This window comes from Hesperophylax consimilis, chromosome 18 (genome assembly GCF_061612785.1).
Source record: "Hesperophylax consimilis isolate HC1 chromosome 18, BYU_Hcon_1.0, whole genome shotgun sequence".
In the NCBI taxonomy this organism is placed as follows: Eukaryota; Metazoa; Arthropoda; class Insecta; order Trichoptera; family Limnephilidae; genus Hesperophylax; species Hesperophylax consimilis.
The window spans coordinates 1,125,909-1,150,115 of NC_142853.1; the positions used below are offsets into that span (position 1 = coordinate 1,125,909).

Sequence of the window (24,207 nt, forward strand, 5' to 3'; positions counted from 1 at the left end):
GGAGCCAGTGATATGGCATCCACAATTGGGAATTGTTTTGAGGCTGAAGGTGGTTGAAAATAGAAGGAGATGGAAAGAGGAGGGTGAGGAAGTACCTGGCTATTCAGATCTGATCATTCGGCCGATTTTCGTGCGATAGAGTGGTAAGTTTGAAATTTTTTTTCCAAACACCAACCAAAAAATCCAATTTTCTAAAACAAGACATTTTGTTTTAGAAAATTGGATTTTTTGTATCAGGATTTTTAGGAAATCTCAGTTTAGCCGTACCTTTTCCTGAAAATCGTCATACAATATAACAGAATTTCGAAAAAAAAAAGAAAACTTTTCCGCTACAACATCGATAATGACATTTTTTAAAATAATGGTACTCTAGTACACCCAATAGTCACGAGCCGGATATACCTACATCCTAATAAATAATGATGTGTTAATTAATACGACGGTTGGGTTAGCTTTTCACAACTTTTCTACAAGTGGATCGATATTTGAAATACATACACCCAAATAAAATATTTTCAAATTGACAGTATAAAATCTCTTCAAATTATTGGTAATCCGGTTAAAAATGGGAATGCAGGCTTTAAGAAATCAATAAACAGGTTTCGTAATAAACTTTTAGTAAATTATTATGACGATGTCTGAACTCGTGTTCATGAAAATCCGAATAAGCAAGTGCAATTTGAAGAGATTTTTAATAAATTATCAATAGTCATTTTTCTCCGTGTAGACTAAAGCCAAAACTTTTCTAAAACTTCAAAAAAAATTATGGTTGTAGGGTGTCGATATTTCAATTAGTTGTTTAAGAGTCTTTCAAATTCCATACATTATTTTCACGTTAGTTTTGTAAAACCTTGATAAACATTACAATATGTAGTGAGGGGGCCGTAAGGTTTTAACTTTATTATTTAATTTTTTTTTTAAGGGGTCGCGAGTCGCAACACCAAAAAGGTTGAGAAACGATGTCCCAGATCATCTATGATATTTTGTTGTGCTATCCGAGGACATAAGACAAACACCGACATTAAACAATGTTATGATGCAGGGCTAGACTCCTTTTGTTTTAATATTTTATTTATTAATTTATTCTGCATCATCACATTTATCCTCGCCGATTCTCTAACCTAGTTAGGAACTGGGCGATTGTCGCGGGTATTGGTTTTGGTAAAATTTCGAATCATAATTTAAAATTTAAAATCTGTACCGGGCGGAAACAGAAAAAAAACAAAAACACTTCCTTGCCTGCAGAGAAACCAGAGTGTGGGCCTGATCTCTCGGCAGACGACAGTCACAGTTTTCCGGAGTGAAATTGTTTGGGAATGGTTTCCCTTTAATCGGAGTGGCGAAGTCTAATTTTATACGCGGAGATTGCATAATAAAATCGTATAAATGTTGTAAAATACGAAGTTCCATAGTGGAATTAGTTCCGTGGCTCGTTCGAATATTGTAATCACGCGGCATCATGAATCGCAAACGGAGTCAGACGTGTGATCTGCTTGAATCCGACCCATCCTTTATGGGATGAAGAAGCCAGTGGCTTAAAATATTGTGCCAGGTTCCCGGAAACCTAAGGATAGTATTCTTTCTCGCGGTTTGGCACTACGCCGACCGCATTTTCACCAGGGCCGTAGGGAGGCCTATTTTTCCTTACATAAAGGGAATCCTCGCCAGGATACACGGAAGCGACCGCGGGCACCAGATTCCTCTTCCTCAGTCGCCAGATTACCAGTTTCCTGCCACGGACAGTCGCCAGGAGGCGGAACTGACTCTTCCTCTTGCTCCGTCTGGAGCCCCCTGGAGCTCAGCCTGATGAGGTGCTGCTCCAGCTCGAGTAGGATGTTACTTAATTAGCTAGATAGATAAAGCGTGGTCGGAACCTTGGGGGTAAGCTTATATCTAACTTTTATTATATTGTTTTCGTTATAACTCACACGGTAGAGTGTATAGACTTATATTGTATTCGAAATATTATACATTAATGTTACTCTAAACCTTCTTTCCTTGACACTACGTAGCAATTGGCGACCCACTTAAAACACGGCTATAAATGTGTCAGGATTGTGTTTTTTTTTGGATGGTTTAGGGTTATTTTGTTCTCTTGGAGCTCTGATACATAACCTAAAATGTTAACCTTGTTTGTTAAATGTTAACCCGATAACTGTAAAAGTGACAAAAGTGAAATTGTTATCGCATGATTGTATGAATTTCTTATGTGCGTTGTTTTAAGGAATTGTGTGAATGTTAGGGATCATTCCTCCTTTATGGTGCCGTTAAATAATAAATTGAAACATGTTTATTCATTAATGCAGTTGACAACTGAATATTATTATACACAAATAACAACGCATATCGAAGTAACGGGAGTCGGTTCATTGCCATTAGTTCATAGCATGGGTTAATAGCAAATAATTTCAAATAAAAAATGTATATTCTAATTAGGTAATTGTTTTCATTTTGAAAAGTGATTTTTTTTTTTATTCTCGTGTGGATTTAATACGAGAATAAATAATAATAGTACGGAAAAACCAGGGCTGGCAAAAGAAATAAATATTTTATCAAGGTTGCCACAAATTTTTTCAAGGTTGCCTCAATTTTTTTCAAAGTTGCCACAAATTTTTTTTCAAAGTTGCCACATATATTTTATCAAGGTTGCCACAAATTTTTTCAAGGTTGCCACAAAATATATATATATTTTTTTACCTTATTTATCAAGGTTTTTATCTTATAAACAAGAAAAGAACATCTTGTTATTTCTAAATCAAGGGCATCATCATCATCATCATTCATAATAACAATTTCGATAATTGTTTTGAAATTAAGTTCAATAAAGTAAATGTCAACGGTGACACAAGAAATAATTCGATATTTACTATCAATTTTTGAAATAATGGACAATTTACACGCGACGTGTCAGACTTGGAGAATTAAGGAAAAAAAAAAAAAAATCACAATTTTTTTTTTGTGGTATGGACGATGACGTAACGTTATCATTGGAGGGAGTTGATGGAGGTATATTCGGTCTGATCAACTGGGTCCTGGTATCAACTCGCCATCCATTAGGTCCATGAGTTCCGAATGGTGAGGATGGGTTTGTACCCCAAACGCAACGTATCGATCCGGAGTCGATCACGTTCACCAGACATGACAGACAGAGGGCGAGAGAAGCTTGCTGTCTGATCATTATACTTGGGCTGCTGGTTCAAGTACGGAACACTGTACTGCATCATCAGTTGGAAGGCGGGGGATTCGTTGCCTGTGGACGGTTTTTCCTGCAGGAGGCGAAAGGCCTGTTGTCCTCTGATCTATGTACGTACGTTAGTATTTCGTAGTGAGATATATGTTTGAGTGGTTCGGGTTGTTCTTGGAGGTTGATGATCAACCCTAACACGACACTTAACACATAAAATTCATAAACTCTATTTGAAATCGAGTTGTATGTTCTCTTTCACACGATACTATTTGTAGTGATTTATTGGAAATCACGCTATTATTCTCAAATATAACAAGTCTCACTTATAAACATGCACGCCTTTATATTGTCGTACGTTATGCTCATGAAAAGAGCCACTCATAAACAAAGTCAAGCACATTCATTATATAAAAAATCTCATTCATTCTAATATATGTATCAAAAAGTTCGTGCCATTCACTCAGTAATAATTTATTTATTTACTTAAACTTAAGTACACAACAGACTCCAAGTGAACAAATGAACACTCATTTAAAAATATTATGAATTTTGTATAATGAAATTGGCTAATATACCTTAACATGTAGTATGTGTTGGGATATAGCATCTTGAAATGTAAGGAGTTACATTCCCACTGTCTCTTTCGTTTCATGATGGTGAAAACAAAGAAGCATTGTCTACAAATTACGTGCTTGAACACTGGTTGTTCTCGTTTCATCATTAATATGTAAACGGATATTTTTGTCATTGTTTTACAGTAAATGTCTTGATGGGTCCTGAAAATATATTAAAGACTGCACCAAGCGGTGCACTGAACATTTAATCTCCTAGTGATAAAATGGAGCTGTTCGCTTTATTGCTGATGAAACGTGACATAACTTACTTGTTTTCCTTTATAAGTACGGTTCTGACTTATAATGTGGAACGATATCCCACCACCGATCCTTCCACATTTTAAGCCACTTCGTTGATATGTTGATCCTCGAATCATATTTTCTTATATTTAACCTTAAGACCAGAACATGGGGAGATGTACTGAGACCTTTCCTTATGTTCTGAGTCAAATTTTTCTCGATAAACGTTAATTTTATTTATTGTTGATCCATTTACTTCTCATCAGTTATGTCTGTAAATACACTGGTGTTACTTGTTACAATTAATGTTTCAATTTATGAATTTTTGTTTTTTTTTTGTATTAAATCTTGCTATCATGTAAGTAACCTGGGATGTTCCTTTCCTATTGTTATAGAATTCATATTATGAATATTATAAGTTTGTATTACATACTTGTTGGTATTGTCCTGCGAGACTTACTATTATCAACTTTGTTGAACAACGGTTTACAGAGAAAACCATAAGTTGTTTCATAACAATATCGATTACGACTTCGTTACTGTTGGACGTATACATAGATCACTGCACTAATAATTGTTGCATATCACTTAACACGATTGCACGTTATATATTGATGGCTGTATACTCTATTACTTTGGCTCCATTCTTATGCGATGGTTGTTGACTGCTTAACACTCTTGTTGAATTAAGATTGTGTATTTTCATTAACTGCTCTGTTCTCTTATGGATACCCCCATACGACCTAGTTAGGTAGATTAGGTAGAAACATCGACAAAGTGTTTTCTTATCTCCTATGGAGAAGTAGAGTCAGTGATAAGTGAGGGTTGCTATGCTCCCTAAAAAGTGTTGCCTGACGGGCTTATAACCCTATTTTGGGTCAGTGATACATTATCGCATTTGGTTGTATAAAATGAATGTGATAGACAGTCAGTTATTTGGTTAGTTATAAATGTGGCGTCTGTATTAATTAAGTCTTACTTTTATTAATTATGTACTAATTATTTTTATAAATGTAACGTCAACGGTTGTCCATGACGCTAAGTCAATTAGTCTTCACCCAGCATATTCAAGCTGTGGGTGTTGGCGGATCCCGTTCACGTAACATTGGTTGTTATGTTTAGATTAAGTTTTTAAGTTTAGTTCCTACAATATTATAGTTATTTAAGTAAGAATGGCTGCACCGCAATCCTGTTCATCCTGCCTTACGTTCGATGAAGTGCGACCGGATTTGCGGCACGCCCATTCGCTATTCTCACTTTGGTTTAATTTTGTTATATGAATACTTCCTATTGATGGTTATTATTATCTACTGGTATTTTATTGATCACTTTGTTTTTTTTTCTGTTGTAGTAGACCCTTGGACCGACCTAGAAAGAATAGGGTTAGGTTATTTCGACAATTTTATATGTTTGAGGGCAAACATTTGGTGGCGAGGGGGGTAATGTTATGATGCAGGGCTAGACTCCTTTTGTTTTAATATTTTATTTATTAATTTATTCTGCATCATCACATTTATCCTCGCCGATTCTCTAACCTAGTTAGGAACTGGGCGATTGTCGCGGGTATTGGTTTTGGTAAAATTTCGAATCATAATTTAAAATTTAAAATCTGTACCGGGCGGAAACAGAAAAAAAACAAAAACACTTCCTTGCCTGCAGAGAAACCAGAGTGTGGGCCTGATCTCTCGGCAGACGACAATCACAGTTTTCCGGAGTGAAATTGTTTGGGAATGGTTTCCCTTTAATCGGAGTGGCGAAGTCTAATTTTATACGCGGAGATTGCATAATAAAATCGTATAAATGTTGTAAAATACGAAGTTCCATAGTGGAATTAGTTCCGTGGCTCGTTCGAATATTGTAATCACGCGGCATCATGAATCGCAAACGGAGTCAGACGTGTGATCTGCTTGAATCCGACCCATCCTTTATGGGATGAAGAAGCCAGTGGCTTAAAATATTGTGCCAGGTTCCCGGAAACCTAAGGATAGTATTCTTTCTCGCGGTTTGGCACTACGCCGACCGCATTTTCACCAGGGCCGTAGGGAGGCCTATTTTTCCTTACATAAAGGGAATTCTCGCCAGGATACACGGAAGCGACCGCGGGCACCAGATTCCTCTTCCTCAGTCGCCAGATTACCAGTTTCCTGCCACGGACAGTCGCCAGGAGGCGGAACTGACTCTTCCTCTTGCTCCGTCTGGAGCCCCCTGGAGCTCAGCCTGATGAGGTGCTGCTCCAGCTCGAGTAGGATGTTACTTAATTAGCTAGATAGATAAAGCGTGGTCGGAACCTTGGGGGTAAGCTTATATCTAACTTTTATTATATTGTTTTCGTTATAACTCACACGGTAGAGTGTATAGACTTATATTGTATTCGAAATAATATACATTAATGTTACTCTAAACCTTCTTTCCTTGACTCTAAATTACACATTGTAACCTGACACATTACTGGTTTCGAACCCAACCCCCTGAGAACCCTGGGATCACAAACATTCTTGTGGGTATCTAACCCTCAAGAATTGGCGCTTCCAGTACTGGATAAAGTTTGTGATTTCACATTCATTATTATAACCTAAAATGTCTGGTGAGTATTGTAGGCTGCACGTAGCAAGTAACCATAGCAACTACTCTACGTAGCAACTATTGTGAAGACACACAACAAGCTGGTTGTTTACTTTCGAGGTCGGTGACCGGATAAGTCATCAAAATGACAATTCAACACCCACTTAAGAAGTGATTTTTTTTTTTTTTTTTTTTTGATTTTAGGCATTTCACCCTGAAAAGAGTGCTTTGTGCCGGTAACAGTTAAAAATAACAATTTAATCATGGGACTCATTTAGATCGCTAAAACAAATTAAATGTTGAATTCATTCAGGTTAATAAACTTACATAAAGCTGTATGAACACGAGAATTGTTAAGAGATAAAAGGTATGAAATGTTAAGGGGGGACTGGTGTGTGATTTTAATAAAAGAAGTGATTTACTCACGAAAAAAATATGAAACAAAAACTAGGTTGAAGAGGTGGGTTAGTTTTATAGATTTGTTTTTTCATCGCTTTTAATAACTTTATATCACTTTTTAAATGTGTGGTGAATTGTCAGTTTGCTGAGTTATCGTGGAACAGTCGAGTTCAAATCAATTTCTATCAGGTACTCTACTTTATCGATGCGTCGTTCACGAACGAGCCGCACAATTGAGCTGGACCTTTTTGAATGGCCGCATTCGTATTTGCGGAGTTTCGACGATACGCGTTTTTTAAAAAATGAAATAGGTAATGGTAATAACTGATAACCAAAGCTAAAATGGTCTACAATATTAAAGTAATTGTTAAATTTCATACGTACGAGTATTATGTCAAACAACAAGGTAACTTATTTCCAAGAAAACGTACCTGACCATTTTATTTCTAATAAAATTGTTTTTACCGACGTTTCTTCGACGTGCCGCGTTTCCGAGTTCATTCGATTTGTGACTATTAGAAGAGACGATTCAGTTTTATTTTCAGTTGAGAACATTCCACTTTCCTCATTAGATTATTACGCTTATCGGTAGGTATCGTATCGATAACTTCGCTCAGGTACCCTCTGTTCTATGTAGCTATCTAAACAATATCGATAAAACTTAATAGATTTCCAGACACTTAAGATGGGTTGTTTCACAGAATTTGAACAATTCTTCAAATTTCAACGTTCATTTTCGGGTTCTGTGAAAGTCCTATTCAAGTTCTGTTATTTATTTATTTATTTGGAAAAGTTGACAAAGTTGAAAAGTTCATTATAAGCTAGTTGCTTGACAGAACTGAAATAATAAGAGGACTTAAAAAAATCTTTCACAGAACTTGAAAATTATCTTTGGAACAATTGTTAAAATTCTCTCAAATAACTTGTCCTTAGAAATTTTAACTTCTTTGAAATTAATTTACTTTTAGTTAGAGAGTAAGAGCGTTTGAATTTTCGTTTAATGGAGGACTAAACGCGTTTGGCGGAAATAATAGAAGCGAAGCTAGCAGTCCACAATGGGGTGCTGGTACCTACACTGATGTATGGCAGTGTGGCATGGAACTGGCAGAAGAAGGACAAAAGTAGACTGAATGCTGTAGAAATGAGATCCCTGATGCGTATGTATGGTAAAACCATGTATGGTCGTGTGAGAAATGTGGAGATTCGCAAAGAATGCAAGGCTGATGTATTAAGTGTAATGATTAGGATTTAAGAAATGACGCTTAGATGGTTTAGGCGTGTAGAGCAAATGAGAGAAGAATATACAATGTGAATGGTAGAAGAAATCGGGGATGCCCGAGGAAGACATGGCACGATCAATTTAACCAGATACTTCGAGAGTCAGGCCATGTCAAGAGATGGAAAACAGAAGAGTATGTATGAAACGACGAATGAATGTGAATGGGGCAAGGAGTGTGTGCCAAGACCTGCGTACAAGTAGACACTGTGGCGAAACGGCGTGGTGGTTAGTTAGTTGGTTAGCATTGCTCGATTATCTATCTATCTACCCAAAGAAGACTGTGCGTGGCTTTGTTTTGTGTACAAATCAACAGTTTCATTCTTAGAATGATGAAATTATCCACACTTTGACCTTCAAAACAAGAGGAAGTTCAGGGTCCACGTGAAATTTCGAAAAACCACATGCATCCCCCTTTCCCACCCCTTTAAGCAGAATTTTGATACTTCTTGATGACATTTTGCACACTTGACGTTCAAAATAAGAGGAAAATTACTATCTACATCTGATTTCGGATATATGATATATAACTTTAATGGCGCCATTTTTTAATATCTCCAGATAAAAAGATTCATCCTGATGAAAGTTCAATGTAGCCGTGATAAGGTTTACCGGTTGTCGTACGAATACTGCACATAAAAAAGAACTAGCTCAATTGTACGTGTCGCTCACGAACGACTCATAACTTCTTGTGAGGCGATGATTTCATTTCCATGTTGACGTTTTTGTCCTAAAGAGAGTTTGGAATTACATACAAAAAATGTTTACTGCGCATTGCCAGGCAATAAATTGGTAACATACGCCCTTCTTACTCATCGTCACGACATACTCTACACATTTAACACAAGTGAAAGGACACCTAAATCTACTCCTGTGACTCACGTGTTCGTGTAATACCAAATCATATTATTGATATTTTATATTTTAACATTATTGATATGAACTGCTAGAGACTTCTACGGAATGTCATGTTCAATCTATGCACGGTTTTCACGTTACGTATTTTTAATTATTTTTTTATAAAATTATCAATACGCTATCGTCAATCTTGTTAAATCAAATCAAATAGATCGTTGTTTGAAATGGCTTCAGCACATTTTGTGACTGGATCTGAATATCCTGGTATTACCCACACTTATAGGAGAGGTATCGCACAAAATAAATAAAGAGATATTGGTAACAATCCAGATTTAATCTTCATTTCTTGGAATTTGTGGATCAATCCAGAGCTACGTGGAATTTTCTGTGACAACATTACGTCAATCTACTAAAACCAAGGGCGACAAGAGGACAGGCCTGGGCGAGCGACCATCAAATTACGAAGTTAGTACTGTCGTTAAGGAAAATTCGTTGTTTAAAATAGTCTCATCGCTCAATTTATATAATACTAACGCAGAGCCGTGGAAAATCACGGGATATTGTGTTGGTATATGTATTTAGTTAGTAAATATCGCTTTCTTGAAACAGGAAAAAACAAGACTTGTCAGACGTGAAATCACGAAATATTACTTTTCTTGTAAAGATTAACCCTAAGAAATTGAAACAAAAGAAATGCACACATTTCAAATACACGCTCAAAAATGTTTTCCGGTAAAAACAAAAGTAGGTACTTTATCGCTTGTTTGAATTCTTGATAGAATCAATTCAATTTTTTTAAATTAACCTAAAATTCAAACAAAAATCAGAGTGCATTGAACCAGAGCTAAAATCACTCACAGACAGATCCACAACATATATATTTGTATGTTTGATGATGCTTATAGAAAAATAACTCACAAATCACCAGTAACAACGAGTATCAACAACAATCGCCGCCATTTGCAAACTGTTTTTGCTCGATGGCACTAAATAGATCACGTAACACTTCAAAATCCGTCAAGCGTCCAGGCCTGTACTCTAGTCGGTCTTGACCACAACGTAGTTTCTGAGATTACAGTGAATACCTGATGCCTATTCCAGCCGAGAACCATTAACCAAATACCTCTACCCGGTGAAGATAACGACGGTTTGGAATTAAGCCCATGGATGCTGGACATTCGACATTATCGGATGTTGTAGGTATTAATACTATCAATCAGTGGCGGTTCGTGGTCATTCTCAATGGGGTTAAGAATATCAAAGGAAGAAATTACATTTATAAACCTATAGCAAGAAATTTTACGGATTTTCCTCATTTTTATTTTCTAGCTTTTTTCTGCTGATTCTATATAGCACAGCATGGGAATATCGGGTTGCTCTTTTTTTCGCTCTGTTTATAATATGCAAATATTACTACAATGCAAGTATGTCTGATAATTTCATATTTTTAATGGGGGATTGCTGCACAAACCGACTTTAGAGAAACCGCCACTGCTATCAAATACTTTAGCCGTCAAGACACAAGATTCCTAATCATGCTAATCAGTAATCAGCACTGCGAAGGAGAAAGTGAATTCTTGCTGACTTCGCTATTGTTCTGGCTTTAGCGGTTCAGTATAACATTTTTTCACGCGGTGCAATATGCACAATGAAATACGCATTTTAACATGTGTGAAACGTGGTGAGAGTTACCCTTGTAAAAATATACGTTAAGAAAAATAAGACAATGTTGGTAGTTCTTAGTCGAAGTTATGATACAGTTAAATATGACCGAATTGGATAGATTGGCGCATTTTAAAAGAAAATGTTCCAACTTCGAACTTGATTTACTCGAAAATGAAAGCCCAAATCAAAAAAGTTATGTCACCAAATCGACTCCAAATGTAATATACTTTATCTAATTGTATTTTATTTGGTTTTACGCCCAGCCGGGCTTTTACATGGATCTTAAGAACAGAATACACCTAGTGAGCTATCGCAAATTATACACAAGTTTTTTAAAGCATGAAATAACAGTAAACTGATAAACTGAATATGAAACAATATTAGTAAAACATGTAACATAAAATAATATAGAAACTAGAACAATAAATACTACATATAAGAGAAATCACTAAAACTACATTACCAACGCTACTATAATTTGTAGGATTCAACAAAGTGCTGGTATAGATTATGCTTAATTCTATAAATGGAGTCAATAAATATATCAATAGTACCCCCAAACTTGTTGCCCTTATCATGCATCCTATCAGTTAGTGATTGTTTCTGATAGTTGGTTGTGTATGTATTGCAGAAGAATGTTACATTTTGTTCTAGTCGGTAAATGGAATTTAATAGTGGTAAAGAGGGCAGGACTATCAATTAAGTTGTTGATGACTCTGTGTAACACAACCAGGTCTGACATAATTATTCTGTTAGACAGAGTTATTAGATGCAATTGATTCATTAAACTGACATAATTAATGTATTCAATTGGAATTTTGAGCTTAAAATTTACGTACCTAAGAAATATGGGCTGAACTCTTTCTTTATTGTTAGGGTGAACTCTATACAAAAGAGACCAAATATGTGAATTATATTCCACTTGACTTCTAACTAATGGAATATAAGGGGGTTCTCGTACAATCTAAGGACTTAAAATCAGTTAAAGTTCTGAAAATGAATCCAAGCATCTTTAATTCCTTATTAGTTATATAGTTAATGTGTGCAATGAATGTCAAGTTTTCATCGAATATTTTCACCCTAGTCACGAATTTGTGACACTGACATTAATTTAATATTAATTATTTGATGTATATTCATATAAGATATAATAAGAATGGAATTGAGTATTTAGTATTACTCTACATTTCTGGATTTTCAAAAATAAGCATTTTGTTCACACCATTGATGAATTTGAAGTTAGTCTGTAAAATTTGGCAATAGCATACTTTTATATTTAAGTCGTCAGCAAATAGATGGACTTCTATGTCATTCAAATGGTCAAAAATTTACTTGATAAATAATAAGAAAAATATTGGGCCGAGGTGACTCCCTTGAGGAAACCCACTTGTGGCCTCAAATATGTAAGATTGTACATAATTAATCATTATGCTAAACACACCATTGCTAAGATAACTAACAATCCAACGCAATAATTTACCTTTGATGCCCAACAATCGGAGTTTATATATAAGAATGTGATGTCGAACCTTGTCAAAAGCTTTACTAAAATAAGTGAGTATACTGTCCACTTGTTGTTTGAGACCAAAGGATTCAGTTATGTAATTTTCATTCTTTTCCTATTTTATGTCCGGGTTAAATCTTCCCCATAGGAAAAACTAAACCCTTCCACACACTTTTCCACAAATGATCATCTAGTCAATCAACTTTATGCAAGTGCATTATATAAGCAAAATAAATACAAAACAATACAAGAACAACACGTCAACTCACCAGAGATCAAATGGGAAAATAATTCACCGACTCTAGATATTTTCATAACAGAGGGTTCGGCTCGGTAGAACATTATTATTATTATTATATTATTATAAATCATTAAATTACTTAAGGTCGAGCGACCTGTGATGAAGCCATGTTGTTAAGAACAATAATGTTATTAATAGATTTTACAATGATATCTAGCACCAATTTGTCAAAAAGATTCGCTAAAGCAGTCATTATACAAATTGATCATTCACTAGTTTCCCGCTTGCACCTCTAGTTTACGGACACCGTCTATATATTATCTTTACTATTAAACTCTAGTGTCGTTCTATGTGTCTGTCAAACTAAAAACTGGCGAATATTCCAGCGGAATGATCTTTCACAGAACGTTCCAGAATGTTTTCAAGAACATTTTACGATTTCAAGATCAACTCCGGCCAAGCGTGACTGTAAATATTATGCAAGGTATAAACATAGTTAGTCTTCAATCTTTTCGAATGCCTTGTGAAATATTCTGTTTAATTAATATTTCCTAAAGTTAAATTAGTAAAAAAAAAAAATTCTGATAAATTTTAAGTTCCTGCCGCACACCGACGCGAACAGGAGGGTTCTTGAAGCTCCACTCACCATCCCTAATGAAGGAAGACCTAAGGGTTGGAAGGGGAGACGCTAGAAAGGAACAGTCTTGGACAAGAGAATATAATTATAAAAAAGTTTTGAACTCATGATACATATTTATGTTGGACATACGTTTTAGTAAATTAATTATTGTGTAGCTTTTACTTGATCAATTGTAACAACACATTCAGATTCAATAGAAAAATATCAACTTAAATTCCTATGACACCTTATTTTAAACCCTGTATTCACACCGAAAGCATAAAGTACAATAAATTACTACTTGATGAAATAATTAAATTTATTAAAACTCCCATATCGAAGAATTATATCCGACTTATATTTATGTTCAAAATTATAAATGGTAGTATTGACAGTCCCGATTTACTCAACCCCATTGAATTCCAATTACCTACGTGAGCTACTCGTTTCAAAATACTGAGAATTTCAAACACTGGCTTGTACCTAGATTACGCGAAGTTAGTAGATAGTTATAGATACACGGAAGGTAGGTACAAGAAGGCTGTACTATCATAAATCTTTTCAATCTATGTCAAGTATAATCATAAATATTAATTTAGTCTACTCCTATGTTTTGTGTGTACCCGTATCTCTTACTTTTATATCCTCCAAGAGCTTGTCATTATTTTTTTACTTTCTGATGACATTGTAAGATCAAATGCAACACCTAAATGATATTTTATTTGTTATTATGTCTAGTAATTTATTATGCTTGTATTTAACTGTGAAATTCAATAATTTTATTTTATTTTTATTTATTTATTTAGTACATAAAAATACTTTGACTGCCCAACTAGGAGGAATTCCCGTTTTAGGACAGTCAATTTTATATGTACTGTTGATATTAAATAAATAAATTGTTTGTTTTGTTTTTTAATGAGTTTTATTAATCACAGTGTACATTTGTTACTTATAAATTTTATTAATTAGCGACCGGTTTCGACACGTTCGTGTCATTAACTAGCTATTTTAAAACTAAATTTTTAAGTGCAGAAATACGGGGTTTAATTTAGTTTGATTCTTTGGTGGGAGGGGGAGGGGGTTGAGGAGGAAACGGAGGGAGGAGTCAACATAACGGGGAACATTGTCAATAGAGGTGATTTGCAAGGTGCGATTATTTTATTAACTATATTAATGTTTGAATTAATTTTTTTGTTGATTTCTAATGTTTCTAATGCGCACAAATTAAAATATTTATTAATGTTAGAATGTTTAAACTTAGTTTTATCCCAGTTGAAGCTATGGCCTGTCTCTATCAAATGATTAGCGAACTCGGAGAAATTATTATTTTTTAAACATAGTTCGTGTTCCCTAATTCTGGTTTTGAAATTTCTAGTAGTCATACCTACATACTGTGAGTTACAATCATTACACTCTAAAGTGTATATCCCATTTTTATCTAATTTATTTGAAACATCCTTGTTATTAATTAAGTTTTTTATTTTAGAATTAGTGCTGTCGAAATATCAATTGGTAACATGCGGGATATTTTTAAGGGATAAGTCGCCTGTATAAAGAAGTTTTTTATATATTAGATTTTTACTAGATTGATTGTTATTATCTCCACTATAAATGTACTTTTTAGAAAATATTTTGGTGTGTTTCTAATTAACTATACGGTTAATTATGTTAGGTTAATATCCGTTGTTTAGAGCTATCTGTTTTATAATGTTAATTTCATTATTGAAATTCTCAATATTTAAAGGGACATTAATGGCTCGATGTATCATTGAGTTGAAGGAGGCGAGTTTATGGGACAAAGGATGAAGTGAAGTAGAAGGTATAACACAGTCAGTGTGTGTAGGTTTTCTAAAACTGGCTAAACTGATGTTTAAGTCTAAAAAATTTAAATTGTTATTATCGTTATGTTCCAGCGTAAATTTTAAATTTGGTGAATGTTATTAATAAAAGTGAGAAAATTGTCTAATTGTCTGTTGCTACCTGTCCAAATAACAAAAATGTCATCAACATATCTATACCAAACAAATACATTAGCTAAAAGGGAAGAGTACACATTCGAAAAGTTTGTTTTCAAAGGAATCCATAAATATTTCAGAAAACAAAGAAGAAGCGGGAATTCCCATTGGGAGACCATTATGCTGTTTATATAATTTATCATTAAAGGTGAAGTAGTTTTGATTGGTACAAATTTCTAAGAAAGTGGACATTTCCTTCACAATGGTTCAATCTAAGTGGGAATTATTTAAAATGTTTACAATTAGGTTTTTACATTCATTAGTGGGAATGCTTGGGAAAAGATTAACAACGTCAAAGGACACTAATTTACTGTTGCTAGGTATGTCTAAGTCTTTGATTTTATTTATTAACTCCAAACTGTTTTTAATTGAGCGATGTGATCTGAATAAATTATTAGATTTGAATAAAGATACAAATTTAGATCATATATTATAGTTGGTGCTAGAATATGCAGGAACAACAGGTCTAATGGGAATATTAGGTTTGTGAATTTTCGCTAAACCATATAGTTTAGGAGGCTGTGGATTAGTTAATACTAGATGATTATATTTAGGTTCACCACATAGTAAAGGGCAGCTTTTGATTGTCTTCTTGAAATTTCTTTGTAGGGTCTTTTGGAAGAGTTGAAAAGTTGTCACTTTTAAAAAAATCTTCTACTTTATTAACGTAGTCTATTTTGTTCAAAATCACTATGGTATTTCCTTTGTCGGCTTGGTTAGAGTTAGATTATTTTCTTTTATGTTTTTTTTATATTGTTTAAGGTTTGTTTTTCAGTATTTTTGGAGGAAATATTGTTATTATTATTTTTATTTTTAAGGTGTTTTTTGATGAGTTCAGAAGATTTATGTTTAATGGAATCTGCGCATTTGAAGAGGGCTTGATCCGTGTCAGCAGCAAGTATTTCAACGTTATGAACTTTGTCATCTTGTGATAGTTAAGTCCTTTGGATAATAAACATGTTTCTTTGAAGTTAATAAAATAATACACGTTTCTTTGAAGTTTTAATACACGTTTCTTTGAAGTTAATAAAATAATCGCATCTTGCAAATCACCTCTATTGACAATGTTCCCCGTTATGTTGACTCCTCCCTCCGTTTCCTCCTCAACCCCCTCCCCCTCCCTCAAATCCCCTCCCACCAAAGAATCAAACTAAATTAAACCCCATATTTCTGCACTTAAAAATTTAGTTTTAAAATAGCTAGTTAATGACACGAACGTGTCGAAACCGGTCGCTAATTAATAAAATTTATATGTAACAAATGTACATTGTGATTAATAAACCTCATTAAAAAACAAAAAATGTCTAGAAATTGTTACATAGTGAATGCCAAAGAAATACAAAAAAAAAAAAAAAAAAAAAATTGACTACTACGAAACTTCTATCTAACTGTGAAATTCAATCATTGTTATGTTGAATACTGTTGATATCTAATAAATAAATTGAGTACTACGAAACTTGTATTTAACTGTGAAATTCAATAATTGTTATGTTATATATATGAATACAGTATTCATTGAATACTGTTGATATTAAATAAATAAATTGACTACTACGAAACAACTAATAACATTTTGGTTAAGTGTGATAGTAATTTAATCGTTCCTACAATCGTAAATTACTAACTTGCCTGCTCTACTCTTTCGGTCAGACGTCTCACCGAATGTCTAGAAGAGACGGCGGCTTTCTTGTGCACCGTGTAGTGCTTTCGAGATCGGTTATGTATTGCTCGCGTTCGCCCATTACCATGTCATTGTGTCCTTTAACTCTGACACGAAAAAGCGATACTGAAAGTGTGGTAGAGGCGATGTGAGGAACGGCAACTGAACGTACGTCTATTACCGATTGCAATCACACTTCGATTTTACAAACATCACCTGAAGTCGTCACTGAATCGGTGTACGCTGATGATTAGATACCGTTGTGAACTTTCGCGCCTCGGCCACTCTGGTAGTCTCATCGATAGCGCAGTAGAGCAGAAATAAGGATAATAGATACATACTAAATAGAAATGCTCTTATGAATGTGTAAATATTGGTTCCTACCTTCTCGGTGGCAGCAGTAGCTGTGGTCTGCGTGTGACTGGTGGCGGAGATCCGGTACTGCATCTCGGACACAGTGCAGTAGCCCGTGTGGGTGGAGTACACCCCCGTGATGGTGACGTCCGCCTCCTGGTTCACGATCACCGCCATCTTGTTGGTGGCCGCCGCCACTTCAGTCACACCAGACGTAAAATCCTTCCGCGACGTGGAGCACTCCGCCCTGTCGGCCAGGTAACTCCTGGATTTCTTGGCAAGCCTCTCTTCTTCGCTGCTGGTCTGCGAGTCGGATGTTGTCCCCTCTTTGCTGGACTTGGGAGATCTCTTCTCGTAACTAGCGTGCAGCATGGCCGTTGCATTGAGACTGGCCATCCTTTTCTTGACGACCATATCTCGAAGATCCATCACCACCTCAGCGCGAACGCGCTTCTTTTTCGGCGGCGGAGAAGGTTTCGGCTTCTTTACTTTCACCACATCGCCTGACTCGGTTGACTTTTCAGATTTCACGACCACCTTTGGTTTTATGGTGTACTTTTTCTTTTCGGGAGCTTGTCTTCTGTGTTCGGCTTCGCTCTCCTCGCTTGAAGACAGTTTCATTTCCCAATACTTGCCAGACCCGGTAGGTTGGTACCGCAAAGTTCTGGTCGGTGCGTTAGATTCGTCTTCGGAGCTAGTATTTTCAGATTTAACTTTCTTTTCATATTCTGATTCTGAAGACGTAGAATTTGTCTTCTCTGTCTTGATATTCTTCTTCTTAACCGTTTCCTTCCACTTGGGTGGTACTCTGTCAACAGTCCTCATGAGACCCAGTTCTAAATGAGTTCTACTCTCATTTTCATAAAGACATTGAACTTTGGCTTGAGCATTCAACGACGCTTCTCGATGTTTCTTCGGCCCGGTCCAAAAGCCTAACAATCGCATTCTACGTTTATTATCATCACTTGGAATACTAATGAATTTTTTGACAGGTTTGGGAGATGATCTGAAAATCTTTTTCTTTTGTCTAGGAGATGTAGAAGGGGCACTTTTACATTTCATTTCTTTTTTGATTTTCGGAAATGCGAATCTTTCCTCGTCTTCCGAATTATCATCAGTTGATGCATACGATTCACGAATCTTTTCGGGGATACTTTTATTTGATACTACTGTTTGAACGTCTTGTACGGGTAGAATTGGACATTCATTTAATAAAGCGTTGATAGTTGTATCCGTAGCGGCTATCGAGGCAACAATTTCGGACGCACTTTCCAGAGGTCCTTTGGAGATGCTCGGCTGAGGCGCGGGAGTGTCGGCGGCGATATTAATTTTAGCAATGCTCTCATCCTCGCATTTGGGGTCCGGAATGAGGTTTAAATCGTCTATTTTTTCTAAAACTTCGGTTAGTTTCGAATCAGTATTCTCAGAAAGAACGTGTATTTCGCTGGGACAAGGGTCCGCAGACTTGTTAGATTTGTTTAATAATGCTTTATCAGGTTTTTTACTACTCTTAACTAATTGTATTTTCTTTGGCAGACTTTTAACTAATTTTGGCTTTTTCAATATTGCACTTTTACTTTCGAGGCTTGGCGTTTTTTCACTTTTCACAGTTTCTGTTGGTTCGATTGCACTCTCAGGAAAACTATAAGTCACTTCATCGCTGCTCGAAGCACTGTCTTTAATAGATTCATCCTTCTTATCCGCACTTAGCGACACCTTTAACAGATTCTTAGCTAATTTTACACCTTTCACAGCAGGAAGATTTTTTGTTTTCTTAACAATTGGGCGTCCTTTTACTAAAGATATTTTTGGTCTCCTTTTCATTAACTTTGATGGGTTTTTAGTTTTAAGTTTTTGCATGATTTTGTGCGAAGTAACATTTTCGGAAGTCAGCGAATTTTCTGGAATTACACTTTTACCGCAAGTAGATTCTTTTGCCTTTCCAACTTCTGATTTTTTGAAACATTTTACAGCTTTCAAAGGATCTAAACTTTTTTTCGGATCTTCGATTGATTTTGGAGGGAATGCTGTACATTTCTTTTTGTCAGATTCATTCTTTAACTTATCCGATGTCTCGGCTTCGGGAAGAGGCAGAATACTTTCCCCCGCGTTCAGAATTTCGTTTGAACTACTCACAATTTTTTTCTCCATCTCTGGTTTCTTACTTTCAATAACCGTGCCCTTGACCCTGGCAATGGGTTTCACTTTTCCAATAAGTTTTTTGCGACCCAAAGGAGCCACAAGCTGACTATCCAGGAACGGCATTTTTACGAGGATTCCCGATTCTTTCTCATTGACGGTACACTTCTGATTGTCCGGCCAAACTGAAGGATTGACTGTTTGCACATTTGAAAGCTCTTTGATTGGCGTGTGGTCATCCGTAGACTTTAGAGGCACAATCGTTGGATCAACGTCCTTTGTTTTGTTACATTTGCTAGTTTCCAACGATTTATTTCCCTTCTTCGTTACGCTCACTTTTTTAGGATTATTTTGATGGGAAATATTTTCAGTTGACAACTTGGAGGCTCGAGCAACACTAATAATTTTAGATTGCTCTTCATCGGTTCCCGTTTTGGTGTTTTCACTAGTAGGTATTGGAGCTGAAGAACTTCTAAGCGGACAAAGTCTTTTTCTCTTTTGAGGAGACCTCGCCCTATCTTTGTTTGTTTTCGACTGGTGGTTTGATTCTGTCCTATCTGTTTGCACTTCAGAAGTCTTTACACTGGTAGAGTGATCAGCAGATGCATCTTTTAAGCGATTTTCAAGAGAAGGACTTTCTTTAAATGTTTTCTTTTTATGATTTATCTTACTGCCCGCCACTTGGTCCGGATTTTTGCTGTCGCTCTTCGACGCATTGACTTTTACTGACTTGAGAGGATTTTTCTTAGTCTTCTTTTCAGTGGGTGTTTGTTCTGATCCATCCTTATGGTTTTCAAGCTTTGTGACACTTATTTTTTTTACCACTGTACATGTGGTAGGCTTAGACTTTTTGGTTTCCGGTTCCTTTTTCCTGTCAAGGGAAGTGGATTTTCGAATATCCGAAATATCTTTTTTCTTCTCTACTGTTGCTATTTTTCCATCTGCTTGTTTTGTGCCTACTTTCTTTTCTGGAGAGGTGGATTTGGTTTCCGATCGTTTTGGTTCTTTTTTACGTTCTGGAGAAGTAGCTTTGACTGTTTCAGTTGGCTTTTGCGAAACTTTCGGTGTAATCGTCTTGCTGGCATTTTTGACAGCCAGGTTCAGATTTGAAACCTTCTTATGAGTTTTTATAGTTGCTGACTTACCCGCCACGGCACTTTTAGATAGCTTCTTAACGAGCTTTCTTGTCCGGGACTGCGTGGTGGCTGCCTTGGCCTTACTGAATACCCTGCGCGCAGTGGTCCCGGAGCCCTCTTTGCGCCCCTGCCGGGTGAGGACGTGCGGCCCCATTGTCTGCTGCTATTCTTGGCTACTCCCCTCTAATTCTTCGCACATGACGCACTGGAAACGGGATACAGATTGACCTCTGAAAAAAAATAAAAAGAAAAACAAATAAGAAAATGTAAATAATGCAAAAAAGCAATTGAACACGATACTTAAACAATGATTCACAGTGTATACCGTACACGTCGCAATACAAAATATTTTATTACATTGTAGTCTGTATTAATAAAAGATCCAGAAGCCGTTACACACCACAAATGAATGGTTCCACAAAATCAATAATAAGCTGAACGAACTAGCGAAGCGAAACATCTTGAAGGGAATTATCAGGTGTGTTCAACACACATTATGCACGGATCTTTCAATTTATAAGCAACGTACATTCTTTTCAAATAGAATTTATTTTTCGGCTTTAATCGGTGATATTTGATATGTCAAGCGAAGAAGCGACCAGTGGAGCAGGGCGAGTTGCTCGTTGATTTGATATGAGAAGAGTGATTGACGTAATTGCAGTTGTTTCATATCAAAATTTCACTGAAAATAGTGATCTCATTGTTTATTTTGCGTCGATATGTCATGATATAGTGCAATTACAACTAAAAGTTTCCGCCTTTACAGTAACGCATGAAACGGCGCGCAACAACAATCTGCGGTAAACTGTTTAGAATGCAGGCGAATCGAGAACAATTTGAATTATATGAATACACTTCAAACAAAATAAATAGGATGCGACTTGGAATCTCCGGTTTGCCGAACGGATGCATTTACCAACTTCGCCGCCGAACCGCTTTTCAATGTCGTATTTTTAAAAATCAACTACGTATTACAGAGATTGATAAGCTCTGGAAGTAACCTTGTGCCACGGATCCACCTGCCGCAATGGCAGACCTCTCCGTGTAGCGGGTGGGTGGTGAAGGGTGGGGGTAGGCAAAGGATAGGGGATGGAGGGGACTGCTGACCGCAGACGGAAGAAAAGAAATACGGCTCACATGTTGCGGGGAAAACGATCTGGGCGAGGGCGACTTGTGCAATCATTATAATAATAATAATGGATTATAATTCCGTATTTTTAAGATTCAGATTCTAACAGAAGACTAGGTATGTAATGATATATGATCGAGATTAAAACGAGAAGTTTCAAGGGGTGCTACCCTTAACAGTATGTACAGTAACAATTGCTTTATCCTCCCTGTCTAGCTTAGCGGAGAAGTTGCCTAGTGGTTATTCATTTATTGGCAAGGCTTCAATAATCGGGGCGGTCAGCGAACAAGTGACGTAACCCGCAAAAGTTAATAATCGGAAGGGGTCTTAATGTATCATCAAATAGAAGCAGCTAGGTAACTTCTAAATCTCCCTGAAAAACTAAATAAATATTTTTCACCATTTACTTTAACCTCCTCCACATATTTATAGTTATCAAGTTTCAAGTTAATTTAACTGCAACGATTTTAGGCTTCCTAAGACAAATACATCGGCAACACAAAAAAACAATATTTATTTTAAAGGTTTTAAAATGTTCAATGAACTTCACGTAAATGTTAAGGAAGCTAAAAGCTTTAAAAGGCAGTTTTTCGTGCATTACCTATGTCTCAATGTTGTGTAGTCCAAATATTAGTACGCAGATAAAAGAATATTATTTAGTAGTTTTAGAATAGATTATACTAGCTATAAAATTTTTAATTTTAGCTAAATAAAATATTAATTTGTAGACCTCCTTTTTAATAAGTTTACTAAGTAATATTATTGAAGATACATGTATGTTGTGTGTATGTATATATATGCATGTATGTATGTATATATATATTTGCGTGTGCATGTGTATGTATGTATGTACATATGTGTACTACTTTATATATTTGTTAATTATTGAAGACAATATTAGCGATTTCTAAACGAAATTCTGAAACAGAAAAATCAGAAAAGGATTTGGTCACATCTAGGACTCGAACCCAGGACCCTTGCCTTGCCGGGCACCGCTCTACCACTGAGCTAATGGGACCCTATCCGCTTCGGTCACTTTTAACTGCATCATACTTCGAATAAGAACTACCAACAATGTCTTCATGTTATATACTTGTTTATTTTATAGAAAACTTTGGCAATTTTTGTGAGTTATTGAAAACATTTTTTTACCAATTTTCATTTTTTTTTATAATTCTACCAAAATATGTTTACACTAGACATAAATTCAACCTAACCATTCCTCCATGGGGCACCATGAAACAGGCAGCTGCCTAGTATGGTGTTCTAATGTATCTTCTCTAAATAAATGTATTAATCATGTAACATGTACTTAATAAATAAATATTACAAAAATAAATAAAAAATTCAAACCGTAGTGAAGCCACTTACAGATTATACATTTATATTACTTCTGTATATGTATTTATAATGAAAATCAAATTGCTATTATTTTTATTAACGATGCCTTTATTGATTTCCGAGTAAATTTTAACTTGCCTCGAAACTTCCGCGTTGATCGCTTAATTTCCTGTAGACAAAGAAAGAGGTTTATATAATATCTTCGGAATAAAGTATCACACTTAAAAAGAATCAAGAAGAGTCTAATTAATATTTTTTGTCATCAGAAACAGCCGTGAATTTCGAAAACCTGAAACATATCTTCTTCTTTACCACACTCTGGTCCGTTCTCAACTTGAATACTGCACCTCCATATGGAATCCACTTTACGATATCTATAAAGAAAATATTGAAAATATTCAAAAGAAATTTCTGCGATGCCTCAATTACAGAATGAGCGCACCCAAACGTGGGTACATAAATATGCTCTCGAGTTATAACGTCTCCACTCTATCTAACCGGCGAACATACCTTGATCTCATGACTCTGTATAAAATCTGTAACAACGTTATTGACTGTCCCGACTTACTGAAATTGATAAACTTCAAAGTACCACCCAGAGTAACAAGGCTTAACGACTTATTCCACATTAGCAGGACGCGTACAAATGCTGGTGTCAGGGATCCAATCAGAAGAATGTGCGAATCACTTAATCAGAATCAAAACCTCAAGGACTCTGACTTATTTTTTGATACACGCACTACTTTTAGTAGAAAAATGAAGACTGTTTTCCTACAAAGTTCAAAGTAAACAACTTAGACATACTTCGTTTAAATATATTTATATATTTTTTACTTTCTGTTTAACATTGTTTATCTATTTATATATATTTTTTTTTTGTTTTACCATCTAAATTTTTTCAAAAATAATTTGTAATTTCTTAAAAGGATATTGCGCATTCCTTTCATATCTCTATTTGTAAAATAATATTCTTATGTATATATTTTTCCCCTATTTATAAGTGAAAATATTTGTAAATGTTTTCTGCTGTTTAAGTTAATTCGTGAGAAATAGTTTGGATGCAGGTGAATTCTCTAGTTGATGTTTCGTATATATTTTTGTCAATTGATATCTGTATCTGTTTTTTCTCCTTAATAAATAAAAAAAAAAAAAAAAAAAAAAAAAAAGAGGCAAGAAGAGTCATGAAGAGCAAAGAAGAGGCTAGGAGAGATAAGAAGGAGGCGTAAGAAGTAGGAATTTGCAAAAAGAGACAGGACGAGCCAAGCAGG

At 35.6% G+C, this 24,207-nt stretch overlaps 1 protein-coding gene across 1 annotated transcript in view; it reads right to left on the bottom strand.

The window, feature by feature from the left end:
• The window catches only part of Hers (Histone gene-specific Epigenetic Repressor in late S phase), a 579,029-nt gene that overhangs the window by 450,232 nt on the left and 104,590 nt on the right, over window positions 1-24,207 (bottom strand). Inside the window, exon 2 of the mRNA XM_089642361.1 lies at window positions 17,225-20,699. Coding sequence (XP_089498487.1) covers window positions 17,225-20,623 — 3,399 coding nt within the window. The 5' untranslated portion in view covers window positions 20,624-20,699. The remainder of the gene's footprint in view (window positions 1-17,224; window positions 20,700-24,207) is intronic.